The following is a 27,361-nucleotide window of genomic DNA, read 5'->3' as shown; positions in this document are numbered from 1 at the left end:
GGGAGAGGGGGTGGGACATAACACCCAGAATCTGTATGTTGCAGCTTCACTGATCATATTTTCTAAAGAAAAACTAAAAAATAGCTTAAAATCAGTGACTAGGTCTGTCCAAAGGAGACGCTTCTTAGCCTAAAAAAATAATTCTAAACATACATACTCAGAAGTCACTTCTACAGTCAGTAATAACTTCAGATTGTTTATGCTTATGTGTATTTTTTAATGAGTACAAGTACTGATGAGTTGATTTCTCATGTACAAGGGGAGATATGAATCAGAAGAAACACTGGTTATTTCTCACTTTGTTTTGAATGAGGGTTTGATCCAAGGGTAGAATGAATTCAGCGATAATTTGAACATGCAGGTTTGTTGCACAGAAAAGGATGCTCATTGAAGACCTTGTTTATTGCACTTCTATCCAGCAGTGTGTGTTTGGGGTTTATATAAGCAAGACCAAAATTTCGGGAAATCACTAACTAAACTGGTGTTTGGACTTTAAATTTCATCTCCCAGCACCAGGTCACGAGCTGAGTCACGCTCAGGCTTCAAACCTGCTTGTTCCTCCAGACTTTCTAAATCTTTACGCACTTCCTGAATGACACTGCTTTCTTCATATTCAGATAGAGTATCTCTGGGTATCAAGCTGAGAAATAGCATCTCATCCATGACTAAGGGATCTTCTTTTTCGTTATTCCTGGTTTCATTGGCAGACAGTTCGCACACAGATGTAGTGCTGTGGCTGTTGGAAAAAGAGACATCTGGTCATAGAGTACATGTTTTCACGTTCTTTTGCTAGTTCCTTAATAAAATTCTTCATTCCCTCCCCACATGAAAGCATGTTAAATGCATAAAGCTGTCAGAGCATAGCAGACTTCACCTGATTTTTACACGCTTGACAGCTGGAGAGGTAAAGATGAGGTTTCCACATACAGAGCTAGAACAAAGATCCTAATAGCAAAAAATGTTTGACACTGGGACACAAGATGGCAGTGGACCTCAGCACAACCTGGCCCTGCTACCTACAGGCACTCATGGTGACTAGTCCTTTCTGTTCACGTCATAATACCAAGGTGATATGCACAGTATTTGTGATAAGCCTAAACGTAAATTCCTGTGTCTATAGCTGGATGGTTTGGATATATTCACACCCTGATTTATTCCTGTGTTTTGGTATCCTCATCTGAAGCGTCTTCCTAGCAGACATGACATTTGCTGACATGTCTTCCCTGAGGTTAATAGTACTTGCACATCAACTAAAATGTTGGTACTGAAAGGATGGGATCAACTCTGCTTGCTTCTTTAGATCACATTTAGGAAACAAAATGTTTCTACATTTTCTTCATGCATGAAAAATAATTGAGTAACAGAGTTGGACACAGAAGATGAGAGAAACACTAAACTACATCTCTGTCACAGTCACGCTGTCATGTTGGAAGTTAATATAATGGAAGTGGTAGTGTAGGAACAAACTTGGAAAGCCTATTTCATAGATAGTATGTCAGATTTCTAAAAATACTTCCAGTGCAAAACTGAAGCCTTACTTTCTCCTGATGAAATCGCTGATAATGCCAATAACTGTCCTTTTAAAGAATGATTAAAGGCATGGTATCCTAAAAGTTTTAGCTTTCAGCAGAAAAGAAGGATTCAGCCTGCTTCCTATTCTGTGAAACTCAATGACACTGAAGAGGTCTGCACAGTATGAGATGTCTCAAGTCTGAACAGCAGATCTTGAGTTGTAGGCAAACTGGCTTCTTAGGTTAGTTCAAAACTGAAGGAAAGTGCAAGCAAAGATACCCTTTATTTTTCTTTTGAAAGAAGAAACCTTCTGTAAAGCTGATCAGTCATACAGGAAAATGCCTGTACTGCTACTACAGTATCTTTAATATGCCTTATGTATGAAAATAAGCAAAAGGTCTAACAAGCCAAATTCAACAGGAAGTTGGTGGACCTGAGCTGTATGTAGAGAATTAAATTGGAAAGCTACATCTCAACAGCTGTTAGTACTTTCTGATTGATAAAAAAGCAGTACAAACCTGATTACTTCTGAAACTTACTTCACACTGGATTAAAGTGTTGCCACATGTAATTAGGCACATCTGTGTAGCACAAAGGAGTAAGTTTGAAAAAGGTTCAAGGCTACTGATGAGAAAAGCTCTCATAACACTTTCTAATCGGGAAGAATCTGCAAGTTCTGTACCTCACCTACCACAGAAAGAGACCCCTCAAAAACCTCACGCAGCTTGCTTGCCCGGTTTTGATCTTTACCTCTGAGGCTGGCAGATCAAGCCACTTGCACATGGGCACTGCTCCAGTACTCCATCGGGTTCCAGTTCCCAGGTGATCAGGTTGAGAAGTCTGTTTGAAGGATCATGGCAGGGTTCACCTTCTTCAGGTAATGGAGTACACACAGGAAACAGTAATTCTGCATGCCAGAGTAAATTCATGTTACGATTAAGTCATTATATTTTTCGTATATATATAAAATTGAATAATTAAGTCATTAATGAACTGAGATGACCTCATCTTTAAGTCTATATGCAAGATTTAACAAGGCAGATTTGACCTCTTCCGAGGTCCCCTTACATACTAGGAAGCCATAACTTCATGTTCTTTCCACTAGGTGGGAGTAAGACTTTTGAAGTTTATGCTTAATGAGTTTGATACAGTAGTACTGCACAACTCCGTTGCCTGGAGGTCTGAAAGACTGTTCTAAAACCAGGAAAACTAACATCATAGTGAACCCTTTGCAAGCACGGCATTAATGGTTTAAAATCTGAATAGGGAAAGACCTCCATATTTTAGAACTCCCTCTGTTAGTTTTTCTGTTTCTTCTATTTCTTGGCAGAGGTAACAAATATAGAACAACTAACTGTTCAAGAGACTAAATAAGGTTTCAAGAACTACTACTCAGACATTTAATTTGTTACACTAATTCTGCAATAGGCAAAGCTAGCTTGATGGCATTTGGGGCTCAGCACCCTTGGTTCTGCACAGGGGTGAATTTCTACCTAGGTAAGAAATTATTTGGAAGGAGATGTTGTCTGGGTTTCCTGATGCTAGTAACTTACAGTGTCAGTCTTTAATTCAGCTCTTCCACATGTTCCTATCAAACCTCCCTTCCTCTTCTCTTCACTCACCTCATTTTTATATGGTATGGCAGAATAAAGTATGTGAATTTAAAACAGGCTTAGTCAAAATACTTATGTATATATATGTGTGTGTATATACACACATGTATATGGCTTTGCAGTTCATAATTTCAAAATGGATTTTATATTCAGCAGCGAATGCTCCATAGGTTACCACAGTTTTATATTAAAAAATATACATGTAAAGAGTCCAACCATTACTAGGACAACCTTTTGCAATACTCCAGCAATGGGGTGGGCCTTGAGGTTAGGCTTCACCTGAAAAACCCTAAAGCGTTGCTAAAGCAGACACCCACAGAGAATAAAAATCCAATGCTATTAATCAAAGCTCTATTTAAAGCTTTAATAATAAATGTTCCATTTTTAGTTTCGTGTTTTAGTTCCAGTTTTAGTTAATATTTTTACATGTTGTATTCTATTACATGTTTGTATGGAATTTCATTTCAAGCCAAGCACTAACTTATACTCAAATTAGTGTGAATGTCTTACACAGCTGAAATAATCATCATGAAGACGCAGCTTGTTTGGATCCCACAGGAAATCAGGGCTACAGAAGCAGTGCTACCCTCAGAGTAGACTAGCCTAGTGCTACCAACACCTGCCGGGTGGATACTACGAATTTATTCACCCGTGCAGCATAAGCAAATTCCAAGTCCTGCATGGTGAAAGTAACAGGCATTTATTAAAAGTGCTCTTTGCGTCTTATTTCAGAATCAAAGTACAAAGAAATCTCTGATAGAGCTTGGCAAAATCTGTAAATGCTTTAGGTAGAAACCTGATGGGGGAGTGGGGGGAACCCTGCTCTAACAAAAACTTGCTGAAATCAAACTTACTTAATATTGAAGGTCTGCTGTGTAGTGCTCAAAATCAGAACAGGAAAGCTGAGCGGACCCACTTGTCTTTAAATGGTGTTGGAGCTTTCTGCTCTGTTCTCCTGAAACACCCTAGTAGCCTGATCCACCAGCAGCCCGACAGGCAGCGCATCTATCAGTGAAGGCACAAGGTCACCTCTTGCTCACAGCAAGAGCCAGGAAAAAAGCTAGAGAAGTACCTACCTGGCGTAGGGAAGATGGTTGGAATTGTAGCCTGTCACTACAAAATTAAGGTGAACTATGAGAAAAGTAGCAAGGAACTAGTGGGTTAAAACAGAAGACGCTGGGCCCTCACCAGACAGGATTTGGGACTGATTTCAGGCCTGATACCTTCTTTTCCTCTCCTCCCTTCTGTAAATCCAGTTTCACATTCCCGTGTGCACTGACAACATAATGTGGAACATCATTCCTCTATGCATCTTGGCTGGCTGGTCAGTGTTGCATAGCATGGTGCCCTGGAAGGATCATCTAAAACTCTACAGTATGAGATGTATCTGCAGTCTGACTATGGTAGTCTGCTGGCTGGTATGAAGGAGAAGCCACTTTCAGTAATCTCAATAATTTCTTTTGTACATTTTTAATTCTATTAATTTTGCTCTATTGGGTGAAAAATTGACACAGAGCTCTGCTACTTTTAAATGTCTGAGATTCTCCTTTAGAAACATAATTTTTTGTGCTTTGCATGCTGGTCTCATCTTTAGCATCCAATATGCTTTTCTTGGATTGTGCACCCTGTCAGACTGTTTCTCACTTCCAATTCTATTAGAGTTTTATAATGAAGTTAACATGGTGCATTCCACAGACCAAGGGAGAATTACATATTGATTCTGTAGAGATTTAATTGCTTTGTCTGGCCAAAAGTGCTAAATATTAACACTCTTGTATGATAAAATGAGTAGGATAAAAAGCAAACCCCCTGTACCTTTCTGAAAAGCACAGCACATTCCAGGGTTGCAGTCGTGTTGATTCTCACAAATGGTGCCATTCTCTCCTTTTGATGTGGATTTCCTGCACTCACCCCAAACGCAAAGCTGGTCTCCACAGCATTCAACATCCCGTGAGCAGTGCTTGCAAATGGAAAAAGCACATAACAAAACTGTCACTCTAGCACTAACTGTATATATCAACAGACAGCTAAACACAGAATTAGGCCCTGGTCCTGAAGACAACTGCACATATGTGCTTAAAATTTATGCATGTCACATTACAACTTAATTAAACAGAACTGCTCAGGTTCTCAACTTAAGCATACATAACTTGTGTAGAGTAATGGCACTCCTATACCATTATACTTCCAATCTTACAAAACCTAATTCTTATTTTAGCATTTACATGAAAACTGATGAGCAGCCAGACATCCTTCAGTGTAATTGGATTTCAGGACAGCCTTTTGCAATCAAGGGGTATAAATTAATAAACAATACATTATCAATGGAAAAACATTACTGTTTTTTTCCCATTGTTAAATGCAGTCAGAAATTTACAATTTGTTCAGAAGGCTTGCTTTCAAAGAGCAAAGCAACAAAATCCTACTAAAATCCAATTTTTAGCTGTAATAAGAAGCAGACCTCATTTGTAACCAAGCATTTTTGGAAAAAAAAAAAATCTCTGAAAAAAATTCTCTTTGAAAATCAGAAATGCAAATTTCTAGCTAAAGATAGCTTTGTGCAATAATTACCCCAGTGTTTCAACTATACACACCTAATAAATCAGCCTAACAAAAGTGGTGTGTCACTTAGTTTCTTTTTTTAGGTAGTTTGAGTAACATCTCAGAGATTCCTAGTAGGTCAGCATTTTAACAGCTTTTTTCTGTCTGTGTAAAGCCCTGTCTGGGCAGCCATACGTATTCAGAATTTCTTTTCCAGTGGATCCCACAGGAAGTGCTTAACACAGGGCAAGAAGTAGGACTACACGAGCACTACTAAGACCTGCTAATTAAAAAGAAAGATGTTTTGCAATTGTAGGAGTTCTAGGTCAGGGAATTGATCCCACTGCTTTGCCTGAGCTCACTTTACAACAGGAGTTTAGCTAGGACCCCATTTTTTCTTTCTTTAGCTTAGAAATGTTCTACTGAGGATTGCAAAGAAAAATAAAAGGGGGGGGGGGTGTAGCTCAACACGAAAAATGCAGTTTAACATTTTCTAAAATATGAAGAATAAGCTTTTTTAATGACCCTTAAGCATATATTCACGACGTGTATTTAAACAAGTATTCAGCCCACTGAAGTGAACAGACCTCCCTGAAGTTATCCAAGTAAACAGGTAAATCATTTCATGAACAGCCCAGTGCTTTTAGATTATAATAAGCGTATTGATTAATGACTAAGCAAGGTTTGCTTGCTTGTAGACTTCACTGTCTGCAAATGCTTTGAGGAATGAATTTGTTTCACAAAAGGCTATCAGCATTAGATGAAAAGGGATAGTCAGATAAAAGGCCTTTTTTGACAGACTGGATTTTCACCACAGAAAAAGCCGGAACTCCTCAGGCACCCGTCACCTACAGAAGATAATCTAACCATAGCTACTACCAAGAACATTTATCTTTTAGCTCAAAAGATGGGAATCTACCGCTTCCTGAGGTTCACAGATTCAAGTAATGTAAATGATCCATGTAAGAGGAACATTTGCAACAACAGTTGCACCACACCACCGCACAAGTTGTCAATGAAGGGAAGAGCGCAAGCTGCTGCAAATCTTTCTGTGAATCAAGAACTGGAAGTGACCATCAGCTGAGCCTTAGGAGCTGACACAGTATCTCCTCTTTGCCCATCCCACTGGCAACCTACAATATGTTAGTTTACACTGTCCTTAGGCCACTTAACAAGTAAAGCTTGAGTCAGGAAGAGCAGAGTGCAGGTTTTGAAGCATGTGAGAACAGAAACCTTAAAACTTAATTGTGTTAACAGACAGAAAAAAAATAACAACCCAAAACACTCTACACATCCATTTTTAACCTCATGCAAAAAGCTTTGCATCTTTTCTATCAGTTTTGACTTGCTGACATTAGTAACAATAACATACTGAGTTTCTAAGGACTACATAAAATCACATCTCATTCAGGACTTACTGCGTGCTGGTTTTTACAGAGTTGACATTTGTATTCAAAGGTGGAGAACTGGCAATATTTTCCCGTTTCACAGTCTTCATCAATGATGCACTCCTGAAGAAAAGGATAAAACTGTAATTTGCTACTGTTTCACAGAAATCCATACCTTTTCTTCAAATATCAGAAGATCTTGATTGATTATATTTCTTAATTGGGAACCAAGGGGAAAAAAAGCTCGCTTTGGTTCTTCATACAACCACAGTTCTGTAATTAGAACAATGCCATCTCCCTGGCATACTGCAATACTGTGGCCTCACTTCCTGTATAAATATTAATACCACCAACCTCTAGAAAATAAATTATCTTGTTCTGCAGGCTTTTGGGGTTCAGTACTAACAAGTACTGAAGAGCCACATACATCCTAGGGGAAAAAAAGCCCCACAGTTCCCGAACGCATCAGCCTTTCCTACCCAGCTAAGACACTAGAGTAGGCTTGAAGTCAGCAAGGTGCTCGAGCACATGTTCAGCTTTTCAAACCTGGAATGATTCCATGGCCTTAACAAAAATGTTCATGTGAGAGGGACACCTGAGTTCCCATCTGAATCACAAACTCACACTAAAATTCCTTCACCCAGAGGTCCTACAAGCACTGTGGTTGAGATGGCTCACCTATCACTCACGCTGCACAGGCTGAATGTGCAAACTGGTCAGAAATTCTTGCCAAAACACAGTTCTGCAGGTATGGCAATGAGGATAATACAGAGAGTAAATGCATATGTTTGTGTACACCTGATGTGTCTGATTCACAGGGAGGAGATGTTTCCTCTTCCCATCTAAGGGTTTCCTCTTAAAAATGGTGTGATTAACCCTGTTCTCTAAAATGTGTTTTCTCCAAGCTGGAAACAATCTAGCCAACAGAAGAATAAATCGTAGCACCATTCTGAGTCATTTGTACTCCACCACTGGTTTTTACCATCATAAGGTTGATGCTATTTTTTGCTATTAGTCAATTAAAACAAACAAACAGACAAAGAAAAAAACCAACCCCAGAAAAAAAGGAATTCTACTAAAAGGCCTGAATTCTCTGAAGAAACCACTTGACTGCTTTTTGGCAGGTTATTAAGCTCACTTGCTGGAGCAGATCAAGTGCAACCCTTATTGGGTTGTTATTATAATTTTTTATATATATACTTAGATGTAATATAAACTTTATTATATAAGCTTTTCATTTTCTATTTCTACCGGTTTAGAATATTTATCCCCAAACTGCTGACTTCTTCCACCCCATCCCAGCTGGAGTTTGTGTTTCAGCTGGCCTGAAAATTAGCTCAGCAAGAAGTTTAAGTGAAGCTCTTAAATTACCATAATCACCGAAAAAGGAAAAGATTACATTGTGAAACAGCTATCCTTTCTTCAGCCCTTCTCCATATGAAACCTTATGGAAGCTTCCTGCCCTGTGTGAGACAATGCTACTCTGCCTAAGGAGCAATGCGTTGTCTAAGTTACATATTTGGGCCACTTGAAATGTTTTCAAACATTTAAGATTACCCAGCACACAGAACAGAAGCAAAACACAGTTTAGGGCCTGATTCTTTTCAACTCAGTGACATGATATTCAGGTTATATGTTTATGATTAAGAAGCAGTCATTTCAGCTATTTTAAGACATTAGTATCACCAGGTCTAGGCTGCTATAAATTATCATAATGTTTTTGCAGCTTCATTATTCCAGTTCAGTGTGTGTTCCACTTGTTTGCTTTTGTGTTGCTACACAATCAGGTGGTTCAAAATCCAGATGTTATATAGTATGCTTGAGGTTTTGTGGTTCCAAGTTAGCAGTTAGCCACTTCTCTTCAGCAGCCATGCTATTTCTGGACAATTTTCTGTCTGTAGCTTTGTCAGCTTCTTTTATGAATCCCTCTGTATAAACCATACTCAGAATAAACTATACTGTTCATTCCTGTTCCATCCACGTTCAGGCAAACAGCCAGATCACAGCGTAGTCAGTTTTTCCAATTGTACCTCTCCACAAAGCAGAAATCTTGCCATAATTGTTATTAAGCTCATGGAATAATTCTCTCTAGCTTTAAAACCACCTAAGGCAAAAGTTGCAATTCTTCAGTCACTGCTTTCTCCTACACTAATGAGTCCTCCACCAAAAAGCTTTTTTTCTCCCTCTTACTGAATTGTGTCCCACCAATTCAGACTTTTAGTTTTATGGTGGTTTTCATTTGGGGAAAAAATTCACTTCACTGTTTTCTTTCCTGGCATGGAAAAAGTTTGCTTTCATATACTCTCTGTGAAATTTTGTGCCACACTCCAAACCAACTTCCTTCCCCCAGATATTATAATCCATAGTCAAAGCAGAGCTCAGGAACACTTACACATGCAGATGCGTAACCATTTATCTTTTTTTTTTTTCTTCTCTCTTTTATTTATTTAATCAAGCTACAAACCTTTTCTAATCAGGCTACCTCAAGACACAAGTTGCTGGACAAGGAGCAAACCTACACATCTTCATTCAGCTGCAACAAATACTGAAGAATCCATTTTTTTCTGGAATCCTGCAAGCTAAATTATTTCTGAGAGTATTTGATCTTTGCAGAGCAATTGTGTCAAATGAGGAGAGGCAGTGCTGGCTTCTGACACGCAGCAGAAACATACAAGTTGAGCTTAAAGACAGAATTAGCTACACTTATAAAGGTGTACATCTCTCTGAAATCCATTATGATGTTATAACAGTTAATTTAACGTAACAGCAAAGGAGTATGCTGTTTGAGAAGTGCTAAAGAATAATGCAGAATGAAAGCAGGATTGCCTCTTTATGAACGGGTGTACTAGGACCCATAAACAACAGAAGCCAGGACCAGTAAGAGCATGCTATGTACCTATAAGTACATATTCAGCATCCTGTGGGCTCTTACTATGGTATCATACTCTGCAGCGAATATCCTGCAATACCTGAAGGCAATCTGGGGGTTCGGCTCTGTTCCAGAACCAGTGGGTAAGTGGACGGACCCAACAAAACACTGAAACCCATGGAAATTACAAGACTGCTAAAACAACTGCTGCTGAAAGAAACTTCAGTTTTCTTGTCTTTGGCAGATTATGTCGAGCTATTGTTTGCTTTCCTAAAGAATGGTTAGTCTCCACGCTTGAGAATAAAAACGTGACTGATGTTAGTGATGATGAAGTCTGGTAGGACCACAACTACCAGAAAACTGAAACAGATGCCTGAGTGCAAGATGGCACAGGAGTATACAGGTCAGAACTGCTGTAACAGGTTTTGACAAGAGTACTTTCCTTCGGGCTGAATGTTTACATATACATGAAAGGCACAGAAGAAAAAGGTTTTCTTTCAATGTGATAAAACAGTCTTCACACTCCAGCCAACGGCCTTTGACCTAGAACGTGCTATGTGCTATTCTGGCAAACTGTACTTGACTGGTCTAATGTAGTCAGCTGTGGTGTGGACCAGATTATCCTCTGCCCATATAACACACTGCAGATAAAGAGGGAGGAGCAAAGAACTTCTCAGTTCAAGTTATGAAGGCAGAACTACAAGGCCAGAGTTAACCCACTTTCACATAGAAACCCACTTTTGTTTGCAGCGTTCATCTGGTTTCTGCACCTCACTATGGTAATATTTAAATTTAAATTTGCTAGTGATAAAGTATGTACTGAAATCATGCTCATTTTGCTTTGTTCTCTTTCCCCTTAATTGCTAATTAACTCCCTAAGTGTAGACTAGAAAATACACTCAAGTCTATTCTGATACAGTCTGAATTTCAAAATGGAATCATTGATTTTAATTTTAATTTAATTAATTAAAATTGACATTTCATTTGTCTATTCCCTCTACCCACTCACACTCATCCTGCCTCCCACATTCTCAAAAAGTCCTTCTTCAAAGGTAACTTCAAGCAAAACTCTTGCTTCAAATTCATATCTTCAGCCAGTATTTGTCAGGGACAGGCAAATGACTGTCCAGAATGAGCTTTCCTTTCCTTCTAGGCTCTTTACACTTAGCTTAGAACCCCAGAAAGCAGAGGAAGGTGCTGCTGATTATATACAATTTTTCAATGATGATTAATACACGTATCAAAGCCAGACACTAAACACTAAGAGGGTGATGGTATATGGAACAAAAAATGGCCCCATAGGTAAGGGGCACCTGTAGTGGAGAAACTCAGTAGCAAGTTGTTGGCCAAGGTCACTGACTGCTCTGACATGAGAACAGTAAGTGGGATTCAAATAGGAGAACGACTTTTCCCCTCCTTGTGTAAGCTATATGGCCCAGTTTGCTACCTTATTGTGACTACAAACCTTTTGGAACTGCCTAACAGCTGAAGGAGAGGCAGGCTATCTTTTTGGCCTTGGCACTGCATGTACAGCTGTAAGCCAAAACAGCCATTCCAAAGTGTTCATTCCTAACCCTCTATGGATTTCAAAGTTCATAAACTATAAAGTACAGAGGCAAAATTTACTGATTTCAGAGAGGTAAGGAAGTTTTGCCAGCAGGTATACAACATGGGAAACTATGCTACAAAACCAGGTGGTGCAACAATTAGAAAATGATTTTCAGCAACAACCTTGGAAATGCATGGGGGTGGGCACCTCTCACAGCTTCAAAAGCTTATCTGAACAAAAAGCCCCCTTACATGTTTCTTAAAAACTCTCTATATAAAGAAATTTCCTTTTCAAAAACCTGTAACTTGGGTAAAATTCAATGTTAACCTCCATAAATGGTAGATCATGGTACAGATCCTTCACAAACAGTTCCAGAGCTCACCCAACCATATCTGTGAGATGACAATAATTTCAGCCGTAGCTGAACTGCTCTAGGAAAACCACTCGTTCACACTGAAACTGACATTTCTTAGCCATGAGCACTTCTAAGAGTTAATATTTACTTCTGTGTTTACATAGCCCCTTCCAGGTTTTGCTTTAATTTCTACAAGCAATTTCACCAAGGTCTGGTCTCCATTACTGCAGCAGATGGCAAAAACCACTGAGTAGTAAGGAAAAAAAAAAGCATAAAACCTATTTTATATCCTACATGTACTAAATGTATTAGAAAAAAGGCAGAATTACATAGAATGGAGTATTGTTTTATAGAAACTACCACCATAGTATGAATTGCAGTAGCATTCCAGTTTCTGTTCTCTTAGTTGTCTAGACAGGGCACATAATGCATGTCTTTAATGAGATATGAATTAATTTGCCTTGCAATACCTCAAAACCCCTGTAATACTTTCCAGCAGAGTAAACCTCTTACTGCTGTCCTGCCAAGTACACAGCACTCATAAAAATGACTACTGTTAAAAAAAGTCATACTAAAAAGAGCAGACATGTGAGTTGCAAACTATGGTATTAGTCACATCCCAGTACTATGTGGGAAAGTCAGCTATTTGTGTGGCTGTTCAGCAGGAATGTAACTTCTGAGCCCAAAACTAATAAATAAGAAAATACAAGTCACTCCCTCAGTTTTGTCTTGAACTTCTCCATAAAACAAATCTTATCCATTTCCTTTTCCCCTGACAAGAAAACAGAAACATTTTAGTTGGAAAAACATTTCTGGCTCTCCACAAGATGCAGTATGAATGTACGCAAAATATCTCTACATGGCATAACTGAAGATGGTCCAAAGGCAATTGAGCTTGGCTTTAGGTACCAAAACCAGCATATATATATACACACACACACACACATATGGGTGCATATTGCAGTGACTGTCTGCAATAGCAGAAGTCTCGTCTCATCTCACACATTTGCTCTAGAGTAGGCAGGACAAGTTATAAGATGAAATTTCTCTTCTTTTCTCCTGTTTGTCAGGTGTACTGTGGGCAAAGCAGGATGGTATAAATTCTGACGATAAAATCTTCCCTTAGGCCTTCTGGAAACTTGGTGCCATGCTATACATTCAGTCCATTGATTTTTAAATACACAGAGACTCTATAATCTTCTGTACCCATAATTAGACAAAGAAGGAATATTCTGAAGTTAGACAAACCATTGGTTTTCAATCTTGGATATGTGCTCCATGTTTAATTGCTCCATATTAAGAAAACTTTTTTCACATAGTTTAAGATTATCAGATGAAGTCAAAATACTGAGGCATGTTTATAAACAAAGTTTTCCTCATGATTTTGCAATTAATTGTCTTACTAGAGAAATGCATCTACCTGTGGACCTGTTGATTGAAGAACTACAATTCTTCTACCTTTGGTAAGCAGATGTGTCTAAAACCATGTGTCTAAAAGATCTTGGTTTTTATTCTAAAAGTCTTGAGATACAGTAACAAAAACACTGTAAAACTGTGCTACAAAGCAGTAATGTGCCATTTTTTCTAAGTAGTCAGTAATCATATAAAGACACAGCTTTCATGTAGTGGTGTGCCCGGGGGGCTGAAGTTTAATGCAGGCGTCTTCTTTCTACAGTTGGCAGCTACAAAGTTTCCATGATTCACTACTGAGCTATGTAAATTTTGAAAATTTATAAAAGCAAAATAACACAGTGTAGCTGTTCACAGCAAGGATGTGAAACAGCTGTGCAAAGAAAAAAAACAGTTGAAAACAAGATTTCTGTACTTAATAGCTGCTTCCTAACCTTAATCACTAAATTAAGAGTAGCACACCGAGAGTAAGATGCCAACCTGTGCCAAATCCCTCCCAGACCTTACTCCAAACCCTGAATCATATGTGCTTTGCTCTTATATGATATTCTCTTTTGGTAGTTTACAGTTTCAACAGACTTATTTACTGTGTGTAAGGCATCAGCCAACAATAATAATACCAGAACAGAAATAAAAAGGTAAGAATTCAACTGCAATGGATTTTGCCTGTAGCAGAGTTGACAGTGTGGAAGACAGCTGTTACTGTAGAGGAAAGGGAATAATTTATTTTCCATGAGTTATAGATGGAAGAAGAAGGGGTTTAAATTACAGCAATAGGGACTTCAGAGTGAGTGTAGAAAAGCATTGGAATAAATCATCCCCAGCACTTGAGGATCTGGAGAACACGTGAGATAAATGTCTGCCTAAGGATAGAGTAGGCATCTGGGTGGTAGGTGTTGACTTCTTGAGGCTTCTTCCAGACCTCCTCTTCCGGGCATTTGTCGGTTTCACAATAGAGCCATTTCGCCCCGTGCCCCGCCCCCCCCCCCCCCCCTTAATTTAATTCTCTGTCTGAAATCATGTGTCTAGAAGATATCAATAACATGAGATGATGACTATTCATGAATATTAATTCAATTTCCTAAACAAACTCCAGTGAAGAAGAAACAAAAAATGATCTTCAGCATGCTCTTTATGTCCTTCCACAAAGGACATAAGAAGTGAATGTATTACAGATTTTTACTATGTATGAAGTCCAAGACAAACACCTACTAGGGGGCCAAAACTTTCCCTTGCTTATGGCTATGAAATATCTTGGACAGAGAAACACCACTAAGGTTCCCCTTTGCCTGACACCATGATGTCAGCCTTTCTACATGCCATAAGACGCATCTTCCTCCTTCTGGGTGGACTTTCTAAAGGAACAAGTTTGAGGGATTCCTCATGTGATATAAATTCACAGAACAGGCTCCGAGTCATTTCCAGACAGAATAACAAGCAAACAAATCTGAAACTCCCACCCCACCCTGTATATATTTTTACCAATTATGCTATATTATGATATATTACTAACTGGGAGAAGTGGACTTGTTATTAAGGTAAGAACCAGGATGAGCAGAAAAGTTGGAGGGGCGCTCTCTCTATAAGCTGCAGTGGTGAACAACCAGGATTTGTCAGCTAATGCACTCACTGATGTGGTATTGCTCAGTGCTAAATATCCAATATTGACTCAGTCCCTCAAAAGGCCAGGCAGACACTCACTCCACAAAAGATGTCCAAATGCTGGTTTTGAATCAGATGGGAGGAAGGACAAAGTGAGATTTACTCAGCTGACACATAAATGCATTTCTCAAGGCAATATATTTGAAGCTACCATTCTACAGTGCCTTTTTTTCTGACATTTGCCAAATCTTTGATGAAACAGAACTAAACAGCAACAGACTGTTCACCACTTTCCTTCAATTTCTGTGGTTTACCTTAATAAATCGTAGTACAAAACACCATCAAGCTGGACTAGTAGCATCTCACACATCTTCCTGACAATAAACAACTGCACAGAAGGCCAAGCAATCACAGATCATGTTCATTCTGTCTCCTCCTACCCACTGGTGTAAAACAAGTATCATTCTACTGGTTTTGGTGAATCTACCCCTCCTACGCTCCAGGAAAAGGCTAGAGAAGACTTTGGCTTATCATATATGGAACTATGTGTTACTGGGCCAACCTCCCCGCCATGGTGAACCGGTATCATTCTGCCACCTTACAGATTACAATATAGACGTAAACCAGCTGCAGATTTAATCCATTCATCTGTATGTTTTTTATCTCAATCATTCTAAGATTATAACAGACGTAAATAAAACATAAAAAGACAAAAACATTTATGCTTTACATCCATAGTACCATAGCTTTACATCCTGAAGCCTTTGCTACTGCTGTTGCCCTAGCACAAGGGTCCTCAAACTTTTTAAACAGGGGGCCGGCGTGCGGATGAAGTGGCAGGCAGTCATCTGTGGCTGCTTGGTTTCCCCCCCCCCAACCCCGGGCGGAGGCTGGGGGGGGGGTGTCTGTAAATACCGGGGGCCGGATTGAGGACCCTGGGGGTCTGTATCTGGCCCGCGGGCCGTAGTTTGAGGACCCCTACCCTAGAAGCTAAAGCTTACTGCTTAATTAGATAGCATGGTTTCACCTAAAATCTCAAATAAGCATCTGCTGGAGCCAATTAATTAAACCATGTAATGAAAATCAGTGGAAAAAAATTCACTTTTGCCTTAAAGCTTTTCCTCTCATGTGATTAATTTTGCTATATGGGTCTAACCAGAGGAAAGAAACATTGCTGATGAACTTTCACTGCTGTCTAAAGACAGTTCATACTATGATCTCTTAACAGGCATCGGTAGATAACAGAATTGTCACCAGCCCACATGAAAGATTCACTCTCCTGACTGTATGCTACCTTACAGAGAAGATAAAAAAAACATTTAGTATCTCTTAGGATAAATAGGTAGATCTAGTAGAGGCAGAAAGTATAAGCATTCATGGTGATTTGTTTTTATATCTGCCTGAAACTTGGACATGATCTATAAAAGGCATTTGGACAGCCTTAGTTAGCTAAACTCGGCATGTTAAACTAAAACCAGGGAAAAGGTAAACAACTGCTCTTTGATTTACATTACTCCCTTACCACTACTCCCTTACCACTGCTTGTTTGCAGACTTGTACCAACCAACATACAAACAAGGAAGGAGGAGATAACTGCACATGATGCATACCTCCCCACAAATGAAAAATTTCAGACAAGCCAGAATTTATTTCCACAACTAACAAGAAGTCTGTAAGCTTTAGAAGTGGTACATGGTTCTCAGAGGGACACTGATGAAGCAGTGGGTAGGCACTGACTCTCTAAGAAAAAGTCCATTTTGTAGCCAGCTGAAGAACTTACTGGTTTACCGTTGTGATTTTACTGACCATCACCTAGAACACTGAATCAATTCTAGGCGCTGTTACTGTGTTACAGGAAGAGCTTATATTTGGTGTGGAGAAATCTGTTCCAGGAAAATCTTTCTCCTTTCAATATTTAGCTACTCAAAGGGTAACAGTCCAGATAGATTAAAAAATGGTAAGGCAGCTCTTCAGCCAATTCGATTTTACCTAAAAATATTATTTTTGTTAGGAGTTTAACTGGAATGGAAATATCACATTATAGGATCTGGCAAATTTTAAAACAATCCTAAATGCAGGCATAGACCTGAATTACTAATGAAGAACGTTACTTTCAAAAGATGTCCTAGTTCTACACTGTTTTATTTATCTGACAACAGAAAAAAGACGCTAAGCTAGACCAACAGGAAATATGAAAGAAATCCCAGTCACAACTTTTTTTTCATTTACTAGCAAAGTAAATTTACCAAAGTTATCTGAATTACTTCAGACTGCCACTGATAGAAACAAGAACAGAAGATGATACCTTTAATTAGGAGTAGTCTCTTTGTGTTGCCTCAGTTATTTCCCTGTAAATCCAAGCCACTATTTAAGACAAAAAGGAAAGTGATAGTGATCTGTGTTTTCTGACCTTTGGTGGTTGTTTTCAGCCAAAACACCTGCCCCGTTTACCCCACCTCTCAGCAAAAGGCACCTTGCTTCTCTTCACCCTGATAAGGTTTAGCAGCTGTTTACACCTGCTTGTTTGATCAGGGTCACCAAGCATGCTATCTGAGCCCATGGAAACTGCAGTCTCACTTTTCTCCACATTGTAGCCATTGCAGTAGTATAGTGTTACAAAACCATCTGATGTTTGTATGCACTATCCATTCCTGACTCTCTGTGTGGATCCATTACTTTCAACACAGCATTCTCTCTGATTAAACAAGCCAGCTCAGAATGGACAAAGTTCAGTAAAGATGTGTACACTGAGCTATATGACACTCACCTCAGCCGGCAATTACAGAGATTTCCCACCTTCTTCCTGAGAGAATTTTCTTCGTGCAGGATCAGAGGTGACTCCTTATGACAGGTCTTTCCATTTGTTAAGGCTAACATTCAGATTTTTTTGGCTGTAGTCCAGTGAACATCAGATGACCAGTAAAAATGTTGGTTTTAAAGATATACTGCAACTGGCAATAAGGCCATCCTATCACCCATGAGCTAAATTCAAGCTCTTCATAGCTTTTGCATTGCTAAGAAGCATTTGCTGCTTATGGAGTCACATTTGAATACTCAAAAGGTATGCGCACACTCCACCACACCTTTCACACAAGAAGGCAGCATCACTATGCTCTACAACTTCATAACCTAGAAGTATTGCAGATTAGTATGAGCAATCCAAAACAGTAATTGCAGAATTTTTCTCATCTTTGGCTACATCCTCTTTTCCTTTGCACCCTTCATATCATTTTCTACTCTTAAGAAACACAAGGTACTCATCCTCATGAGCTATTTGCACCCTCCCCTCAGGTTCATATTCTACATTGACAAGACTGAAACTGAAAAGGGGGAAAAAAGGTTTCAGTAAAATGTTCAGAATGTCTGAACCCTGCCTGGCTGAAGAGCCCTGGCTCTCTAAAACAACCTGGGGGATGGATTTGCTTGGTTCAAAACAAGACACAGGTATTCAGACCTCTCAGGATCACTATCAGAATGCTCTTTCACTAACTGGACTCAACAAGCTCAACACCTAGCCTCAGTCTGCGTGGCTACTTCATATCTTTCCAGTGGAGTAAGTGTAGACCAGATTAACACAGACAGATTACTGTAGACAGATTCATAGCACCAGACAAGTTAGCAAACTTCAAACATTAGAAGGGTAAAACAGATCACACTGCCTTGGAGAGACTGAGAGAACTGAGGGTAGATTTTCTAGTGAAAAGCAATACTTTTCAACGCATGGCAAGATAAAAGAAATGCCAAATAGTTTTCCTGCAAGAATTTAGGTTGATTTGGACTGGATGGGAACCTAGCCTACAAGAACTGTTTGGTTTTCAAATGTAAGCTATGGCTTGCACACACTTGAGACTTAAAAAGTACTTACTACTTAAAAAGAATCAACTGAATGTGACAAAAGAGAGTGCAAGAGCATGCAGGTATTCTGCTTACAAAAGGCTAGTGAAACTATGGTTCACTTTTGTAACTGATTGCCATTGTAAGCTATTCATGCTCCCTCCTCACCCCCAAAAGCTTTAGCCCAAATTATAACTGTAATTAATAATCTATTCAAGTTACTGTGTAGTATATAAACTTGAGAAACAGTGATGCACTTCATTCAGACCTCTTAATTCTCTCCTGGAGCATTAGCTAAGAAGTACAGTTTGCTACCTAAAGGGTGGGGTGTACTAGTCAAGACATGATTCATGTAACAAGTTACGTCACAGAGCAGGTTGGACAGTTAACAGAAAAGCAAAATAAAAGTGCTAATGAATCAAATTTTTTAGTGTACAACAACTACTAGATTGAGATATTACAGGATTTTTGGCTAGAAAGAGCCCAGGATTTCAACACAGCAATGCACTTAAGTGTGCCTATTGATAGTTTAAGGTTGTTAAGTGCAAGTCACCAGAGACTAAATGTTCTGTGAAAAATGAAACAAACAAAAAAAAGGACCCAAATGTAGGACTGGGATGCTGAAAACAAGTGTCGTCCCTGAGACACTAGCAGGCCAAAGGGAGCAGAAGTCAACACTGAGATGCTGCATGTTCAAATTTCTGCCATCAGCTGCTCTCCTGCAGTGTTGCTGATGGAAAAAAAAGGATGAAAAAAAATGCAATTTCCATCCTATGAATGCTTTTTACTCAATTTTCAAAGCTCCTTTTCTCTTCAGCACCGGGAGGAACTCCTCTCCCTGGAGCAATATGAACCTCAAAGAAAGCAACTCCAGTATATGTTGCTGAGAACATGCTTAGTGAAATTATATAAAAGTTTCTCAAATAGGAATCGAGCAGTTATTTTATCAGTTCTGGGTATCTGCAGAGAAGTGGAAGATTGGTTATGAAGTGCTACAACTACACCATTTAAAAGAGGTTTTTCTTTAGAAAAGGGGAAATAGAACCCCAGAGATTAATATTTAATTATTCTACTATTTTCTTTCTTTTTATTCTTTTACTGTGAGACTAAAGATAAAAACTGAAAAACGCTATAAATAAGCCCATTATAATGGCAATGCTATCTGTTCTGTCTCTACTGATAAGCCAGTGACCTGACTGTGTCACTTCCAGAACCTGCCAAGTCAGCTTGTAAAAGCAGTTTCACAGTGGTAACAGTCCTCCCTGCCAAGAGCTGCAGGGATCCACACAGCAGCCTCTTAACCATGGAAATAAAGGCCTGCTATCACAGAGCCTTTCTCCTAAGGACCCGAGAGTGCTCAGAATTACTTAGTAACCAGCTGCTGTATTTGCGGAAGGTGGCTGCCAAATACATGTGTACACACACGGGCACACACCCACATTTGCAGAGAAAGAGCAAGCACCTTGCACTGAGCCACACCGAAGGCACTTCTTACTCTCCCACAAAGGAAACCTGACCTGTGCTGTGTAACTAAGGAGAAGGTGCAGTCATGCCCTCAAGATCCTCTACCATCAAGGACAGGTAAAAGAAAGGAATGGTTCTTATAGAGCCAGGGCCAAATGAGAAATGCATGATCCTTTTCCAGTTCCCTAGTACACTCTCCCTAGATATCAGCATCTTTACAAATCTCTTCCAAGAAAGAGAACTGAAAGCAACCAGATGTACTTCTATTACAGTTCAGGAAAAATAAATTAAAACAGACAGAAAAAAATCTTAGGTATGCTAGCTTTGAATTACAAGAGAGAGCTTATTATAAAATACTACTCTGAATGCAACTGAGAAGAAATGCAACTAATCTTTGTGTAGTAAATTCTACCAGTAGCAATTTTGTTTCCTTTTATTTTTCATGCTTGCTTTTCATTAGTTAGGATAATGTATCACAATTGAAATAGGACTAGTCAACAAGCTAGAAAAAAATCTGTTTTTCATATGGTGATAAAAGACAGCTGTTACTTTACCTGTCTTCTATACTTGAGCTCACTACTGGAAATACTCAAGTAATCTGCAAGCTAACCAATGTTCCCCCAAGAAGTAAACTATGGAGTATTTGAGACTTAAATCCAGGAGCAAGTGGATGTAAAAACCCCCAGAGACACCAAAATGTGTGCATCCAGCCACCTCTTGTCTGTATCTGGCCTTTTTAAAGATACAAGACTTTTGGATCAAAGCCTGACATATGCATGTTGGTGACTGCCAGTCCTCACTGACATCTGAGAAAGTGAATGTTAGTCTGGGAATGTAAATGGCGCCTCCAAATTATGCAGCACCTCTGAAGAACTAGATAGCATTGCCAGAAATGGCAAACAGCCCAATTCCTCTTCTGGAGACTTAAAATACTGACAGTCTTCTGGCCATCAAAATACTGTCAAGTGAGCCATTCAGTAACAAAGAACACAGTCTTAAAAGAATACTTCTGTGATGGAAAGCCAAGAAGACATACTGTCTGAGAGGGAAAAGTGTGTGTGTGTGTTAAGATTATGCCTTATGTTTCTGTAATAGCGTATCTGAACTACACCTATGCGTACATAGTAACATATTTTTACATGCACTATATATCTGTGTATTTGTACCTGTTTGCAGGACACAGGGTGGCACAGGCACTGTGATTTAAAAAACAGACACAACCCATTTTCCATGAAGCTGCTTCTCCAGTGCTGAAATTCCAGCCAGTGCACGGATTTATTATTGCAACATAGACCTGTCCCAAGACACATCTTTGCCTACCTGGGAGGTTTTTGTGTCACGTCTCAAAGCTCAAAAACATCACTGGAAAAACTTTCAGTGATTTCAGTGGCTTATAACTCAGCTCAGAGAATAAATGTGAAGCGAGGGTCATAGGGTTCCTGTTATTACTAATTACTGTAGTAATAAATTATAGAGAGCTTGCATTTCAGAGCACATGGTTTGCTAAGCTGTTTGATGAATTCTTATATTTACCACCCAGTTTTGTACCTAAAATGCAGGAGCTGTGGGAATCTTTAACTTTTACAAGCTAAGCCTATAAACTGAACCTGTAAAATAGGTTTAGTTTTCAGCATTCAGTTTCCCTACAAGCATAAAAGCTGAGCTTGTGTGACACAATGTGCCTATTTCTTTTACTTGGCAGACTGAAATGAAAAACAAAAGCGCTGTTCTGAAGAGGCACCAATATGAAGACTACCGGAGCAGCATCAGAACAGAGCTCCTGTTCCTAGTGGCTGGCTCCATCCCCATTCTCCATCTCCAGAACCAAATGTCAGTATTGCCCTTTTCAAATGACTGTCAATACTTACAGGTACAATTATACAAACCTCTTATTGCATTATACTACACAGCAGGACGAATCACTTATGAGCATCAAGGATGTATATTACAGAACAGCATATACTGCCTGTACTTAGAGAGCCACTGAGATAATCTCCAAATAGACTTCAAAAGGTTTCCATTTTTAACTGCCTGGAGAATACAAAGCCTATACATGTATTACTTTATTGCTAACATTTAAAATAAGCAGCAAAGCAGCAGAATTATTCTTCCACCATCCTGTGGTCTGTGAAGCCTGCAGTCTGGGAAGTGACTGCGACTTCCCACAAAGTCACATGACACTTACAAGTCTATAAAGCAATTTTTTTATGAAACCCAAGAGCACAGAGGAAACATGTATGAAACACTGTTATACTACGGGTTTATTCACACTCACTGGAAAGGGCTGTGTAACTATCTTTGCTGTTTGAGTAAACAATTTACATTTGATAGACAAATTGAATATTCATATCAAGCACCTGAGTTAACCACAACATTGAAGCTCCGCTTCCAATTTATAATGTACTATTCCTAAGTTAAATCACTAAAAAAAACAATCAACAAAACAAACACATTTTTTACCGTTTACCCCTAATGGTTTTGTGTGTTTTAAAGCATCCAGATATAAGCTAGGTGAACTGTATCACCTTCTTCTGAATGATACCCAAAACATTTGTTTAATTTCCAAAAGGAAGAAATGTGTTCACTTACATGATTTCTTTTGTTTTCTCCACCTTTTATAGATGTAATAACTGTCTCAGAAAAAACCGTTGATCCAGTTTTGTTATCAGTAACCTGACACAGCAAAAGAAGAACAAAATATCAAAGTACATTTTCTTATTAGTCCTTTTTTACTCTCAGTTGTACATTCTGCAATAATTAACCCACTTCAACCCCCTCTTTTTTTCCCATTTTGCTGTCACTCACACAAAATCCTAATCTGGTGGGGAAAAGTAGATGACAAGGCTACCTCCTAGTCTATTTAAAATGTCACTGTAATGAAGCTAACTGAGCAGGATATCATCATTCTTTTTGGTGCTTCTTGTAATAACTGTACCTGTGTTCTACTTTCAGCGGGCACTTTTTTCAAAATAAATTATTATTTCATGGTAAACTTTTATGACATGTGCCCCTACACAGTGATTAGGCAAGCAAATATGATACAACAAAACCCCAAAGTAATTACCATCATAAAAGTTTGTGCTCCAAATAACCTTACTTCTCCCCAAAATGTGCAAAATCATTTTTGTTTTTGAGAAAAGGTGTCTAAGAACCAGCAGTTTGCTATATATGCTTTCTCATACCTTATCAATTTCTTGATGAGTTTGAACAGTTTTATTACCAATTCTGGTTTCTGTGTTGGACTCGTTATGGTAGTTGGGAGGTAAGTTTTCAAAGTTTACTTCCGACAGTTTTTTTGCCCCTTCCTCTTCAGCTTCCATCTGCCAAATTTAAATAAACCAACTGAAAATTAGCAACAATTACACAGAAAACAACAAGCAATGGCTCTTGTGCAGCCCTTATTAACACCCTGTTTAATTCTATGATGCTGTTGGTACAGATCCCCCTGTATGGGAACACCTACTCAGCTGTTTGAGGCAGTGGCCACAGCAGCTCTTCTAATGGACTAGAAAAACAGCGGTGAGCTAAACCCTTGAGCTCTGGCCTTTTTAAGCCAAAATCAGTCCCTGGGAGGAAAAAGTATGCAAAGACTACTGACAATTTGGTATCTGCACAGGCTGAGGCCAGTCAAGAGCCCATCTTCCTATTTTTCCCACTAAACACTTAAGACAGGCTTTCCCATCTGACAAAGAACAGAAAATATTCTGGCAGGCCAGAGACACATAGCCAAAGCCCCCTGAAGTCAGCAGAAGCAGTCCTATAGATCAGGGTGCACACATCCCAAATTTCATTCTCTGTTTCAGTTCCCAATGTCTTCCTTTGCCAGATGAAGGCTCAACACAGAAAATGAGTGCTCTTTGAATCAGAAAACAAAAGTAAGCTCAGCAAAAGGGCATGAGTCTCATGAACCACATACACTCTTGAAGAAGTTGTGTCCTTTTGTTATTTGCAACTGCCATAACAGAGCTAGGAGGTCACAAGTTCAGCCAGGCTGAACAACAGAATTTTTCCCAAGACAGAATTTATCTTCCTGGTGTGTCTGTTTGTTTTAAATGACAGCTGCAAACCTTTTTAAGTATAAAGCATTTTTCTGCTAAGAGGCAGCTCAGACAATGCACATTTTGTGTTGTATACAGACCACTCCTCACGCCAGAACCGACTATAGGAAAACAGGCAGAATTTTTTGCTACATCCTTATTCATAACTAAGCATACTTCTGGCATTGTAAAGGACACTAAAAAAAAAAAAGATCTGTCTCAATGTGTTTGCAGTCTAAATGAAGTAGATGACAGAGGCAGACTTCAACAACTGTCCAGGTGAGTACGAGTTCAGAATTTATCTAATTATCGTCAACAGAGGCCTGTTTCCCCAGTGGGTTGTTAGAAAAGGGTTTTTTGAGCTATGTATTTTTGAATGAGAGGAAAAGAGAACTCAGAAGAAAGATTCTTAACACGGAGGGAAGAAAAGTGCAGCAGTAAGGGGAACACAGGAACAAGGTCCCTGACAGCGACAGGAGGCAACAGCTTGGGAGCTAGGCTCAGCTCCTGGCTTGGAAACTGGTCCCGGGCAGTGCTGGGCAAACGACAGGAGATGAAGGGACAGAACTGCATCAGAAATAAGCGGCTTCTCCATACGTGCTTTCGGGACTCTCTTACACCTTTGAATCCTGGCTTGGGAGAGCCTCGTGTCTTAGCTCCTGCCGTACAAAGACAATAAATTAACTCCTCTTCACTCCTCCCCTTGCCGCGGACTATTGTTCTCTCTCATGAGCATCCAGACGGACTATCCGCCTGCGGTTTTACCTCACGATCTGCCTGCCGTGCTGCCAGCGCCGCCGCGCACACGCCCGGCGAGCCCCGCGGCCGCGATGTGAGGAGCGGGGCGGGAAAGCCCGCCCTGAGCGGCACCGCGCCAGCGCCGGCGGCCAGACCTCCCGCCGCAGCGGGCGGCCGCGCCAGCACCCCCGCCTCCCCCGAGGGGAGCGACGGCAGCAGCGGCGGGCACGGAGCGGGAACGGTTTTCACGGTCCCTCAGCCGCGGAGCGCGCAGGTCGCCGCCTCAGGCAGCGGCTCCTCACGGAGAGGCGCGGGGAGGGCCGGCCGCCGGCTTGCTTTATCGCACGCATCGGCGCGGCCCCACTGAGGGGACGCGGCGAGGCGGCCGCTGACAGGGATCGACAAAAGCGGGCGAGAGGCTGGCGGCCGAGGCGCTGCCCGCAGGTGCGGCCTGGCGCGGGGGGTGAGGGAGGGAAGGGCCCCCCCTACTCCGCAGGGCCCCTCGGACCCCTCCGCCGCCCCCTCACCTCTTGCACCGCGTTGCGCAGCTTGTGCTGCGTGTCTTCCATGAGCGCCTCCACCTCCCGCAGCATCTCGCCCAGGCTGGCTGCCCGCCGCCGGCCGCCGCCGGCCGCCGCGGCGCTGCACAGAGCCCCTAGCAGGGCCGCCAGCAGTAGCCATCGCTGCCGCGGACCCGCTCCCGCTCCCCGCCGCATCCCGGTGCCGCCGCTCACGCCGCTGCCCCTCAACGGTGCGGGCTGGCGGCGCGGAGGTGGGGCGGGGTGAGGCGGGAGCGGGCGGCTCCGCAGCGCCGGCCCGGCTCCGCAGCCTCCCGCCGGCTCCGCAGCGCCGGCCCACATTGGCGTGGCCCGGCCCCCGCCACCGCCCCCCGCCGCAGCCCCGGGCGGGAGGGCAGGCGAGGCAGGGCGCGAGACCCGGGCGGGAAGCCTCGGCCCGGGGGAGCGGGAAGGCGGGAACGGGGCGAGGCTGAGGGAGCTGTGGGGAGCGGTGCTGAGGGACAGGAGCAGTGTGACTTTCCCGGTCAGACCCGAGGCCGCCTTCTGTTCATTTAACAGGTTTGATGCCAAGAGGATGGTGGGAGCTGCTAGACGTCTCCATTATGCCGTTCGCTTTCCAGTCTCCAGCGAAGATTTTCTAAAGATGTTTTCAGGCTCTGAGAACCAGCCCTGTCTCTGCGAAGTGATATACCCTGCACCTGGCTGGCCAGCATCCTGCTTCCTCTGATTGTTTCCTTTCAAATTTATTTCTAAAAGAATTCAGACAACATCATCATTTTGTACCCATGTGCCTCTTCCCCAGTTTCCACACTATTTTTCTTCTTCCTGCTGCACCCCAAGAGCTTCACGGACAGTTTTTGCTGCAGCCAGCTTGCTGCTCTGGGTCAACATTGCTGTGCTATGAGAGAACTGGCCTGTAAGTCTCATTTCATTTTGGAGCCTGGGCGAGTGATAATAGTGAGTAAAGTATTTCTGCAGAAACTATTTCAGTCCTTAAAATTTCCTGCAAGTGCGTTATTACAATAATCACCGGTATAAAATCCAGTGTTATTGGCCACCTAAGGCAGCCTCAGTCAGCTTTGAATGCCAGCAGGAATGCAGTAAGGAGCAGTGGAGATGGGAAGGCCCCTGTGTCCCCAGAGGGAAGCCCTTCCCTGTCTCCCAGCCACAGCACATCATACTTCTGTTCAGTGCCACAGAAGGTTTCATACTGGATGCACCATAAATTTTAGTTTATTGGTACAATCGTTTGATTTTTTAAAAATATATACTTCCTGGACTACACAATTTAAGTAATAACGAAAGTTAGGAATTATCTGAAATGAATTAATAGTTTAGCTGTGTTCCATCACGTTGCAGGAAGTATGGCACATGAAACAATCCTCTACTGCCAGAGAAATGTTTAGACAACATACTCCTCTTTTCCACTTCTGTCTTCACAGTTAGGTTTTCCGTTCATTCACCGCCTCAAATCAGCTTAATAATATTGACATTGTACAGGTGACACTTAAGTAACATTTAGAATTCTAACTTAGCTTTGAGGAGAAACTGAAGATTAGATCAGATAGAATGAAAACATTTTTAAAAATACCTGAGGCCCAAATTCCCAAAGGTGTTTAGTCATCAGACTCCCAAGGAAATGGAACAGAAGCTAGACAGTTCTTTTTAATATCTTTGTAACGTTGGGCCTCAAACCAAACCAGACTAAACATATGTAAGTGTCAATTGCCTAAGTACTTTGGAAGATGTGGGTCTAAAAAAGCTAAAATCTCCCTCTCTTACAGTGAGATGAGGGCCATAGTCCCAAACCCTCCCTTTGGTAAGACACTCCCATGCTGCTTTTGCTAAATGTGGTTTAAAAAAAACAACCCTGACATTGACAGGGCTGATGGGGTAGAAAGTCAAGCATCATTTGACCAATTAACAACATG

At 40.9% G+C, this 27,361-nt stretch overlaps 1 protein-coding gene across 1 annotated transcript; it reads right to left on the bottom strand.

Moving 5' to 3' along the window:
* Window positions 1-383: 383 nt before the first annotated feature.
* Window positions 384-25,787, bottom strand: DKK3 (dickkopf WNT signaling pathway inhibitor 3). The gene is made up of 7 exons (XM_080404788.1): window positions 25,440-25,787; window positions 23,320-23,457; window positions 22,727-22,810; window positions 7,085-7,177; window positions 4,941-5,085; window positions 2,263-2,419; window positions 384-736 (listed from the first exon to the last, which is right to left on the bottom strand). The coding sequence occupies exons 1-7, from the start codon at window positions 25,770-25,772 to the stop codon at window positions 493-495; spliced, it is 1,194 nt and encodes a 397-aa protein (XP_080260914.1). The 5' UTR covers window positions 25,773-25,787; the 3' UTR covers window positions 384-492.
* Window positions 25,788-27,361: the final 1,574 nt, after the last annotated feature.

Source organism: Falco punctatus (genome assembly GCF_963210335.1).
Source record: "Falco punctatus genome assembly, chromosome: 10".
NCBI classification, from domain to species: Eukaryota; Metazoa; Chordata; class Aves; order Falconiformes; family Falconidae; genus Falco; species Falco punctatus.
This window is presented reverse-complemented; position numbering and strand designations above follow the sequence as displayed.

Coding starts and splice junctions, on each gene's coding strand:
- DKK3 (XM_080404788.1), bottom strand. CDS start 25,772: ATGTGGGCCGGCGCTGCGGAGCCGGCGGGAGGCTGCGGAGCCGGGCCG. Junction 23,458..25,439: donor TGCGCAACGCGGTGCAAGAG/GTGAGGGGGCGG, acceptor TAAATTTGGCAG/ATGGAAGCTGAAGAGGAAGG. Junction 5,086..7,084: donor TCTGTAAAAACCAGCACGCA/GTAAGTCCTGAA, acceptor TCCATTTGCAAG/CACTGCTCACGGGATGTTGA.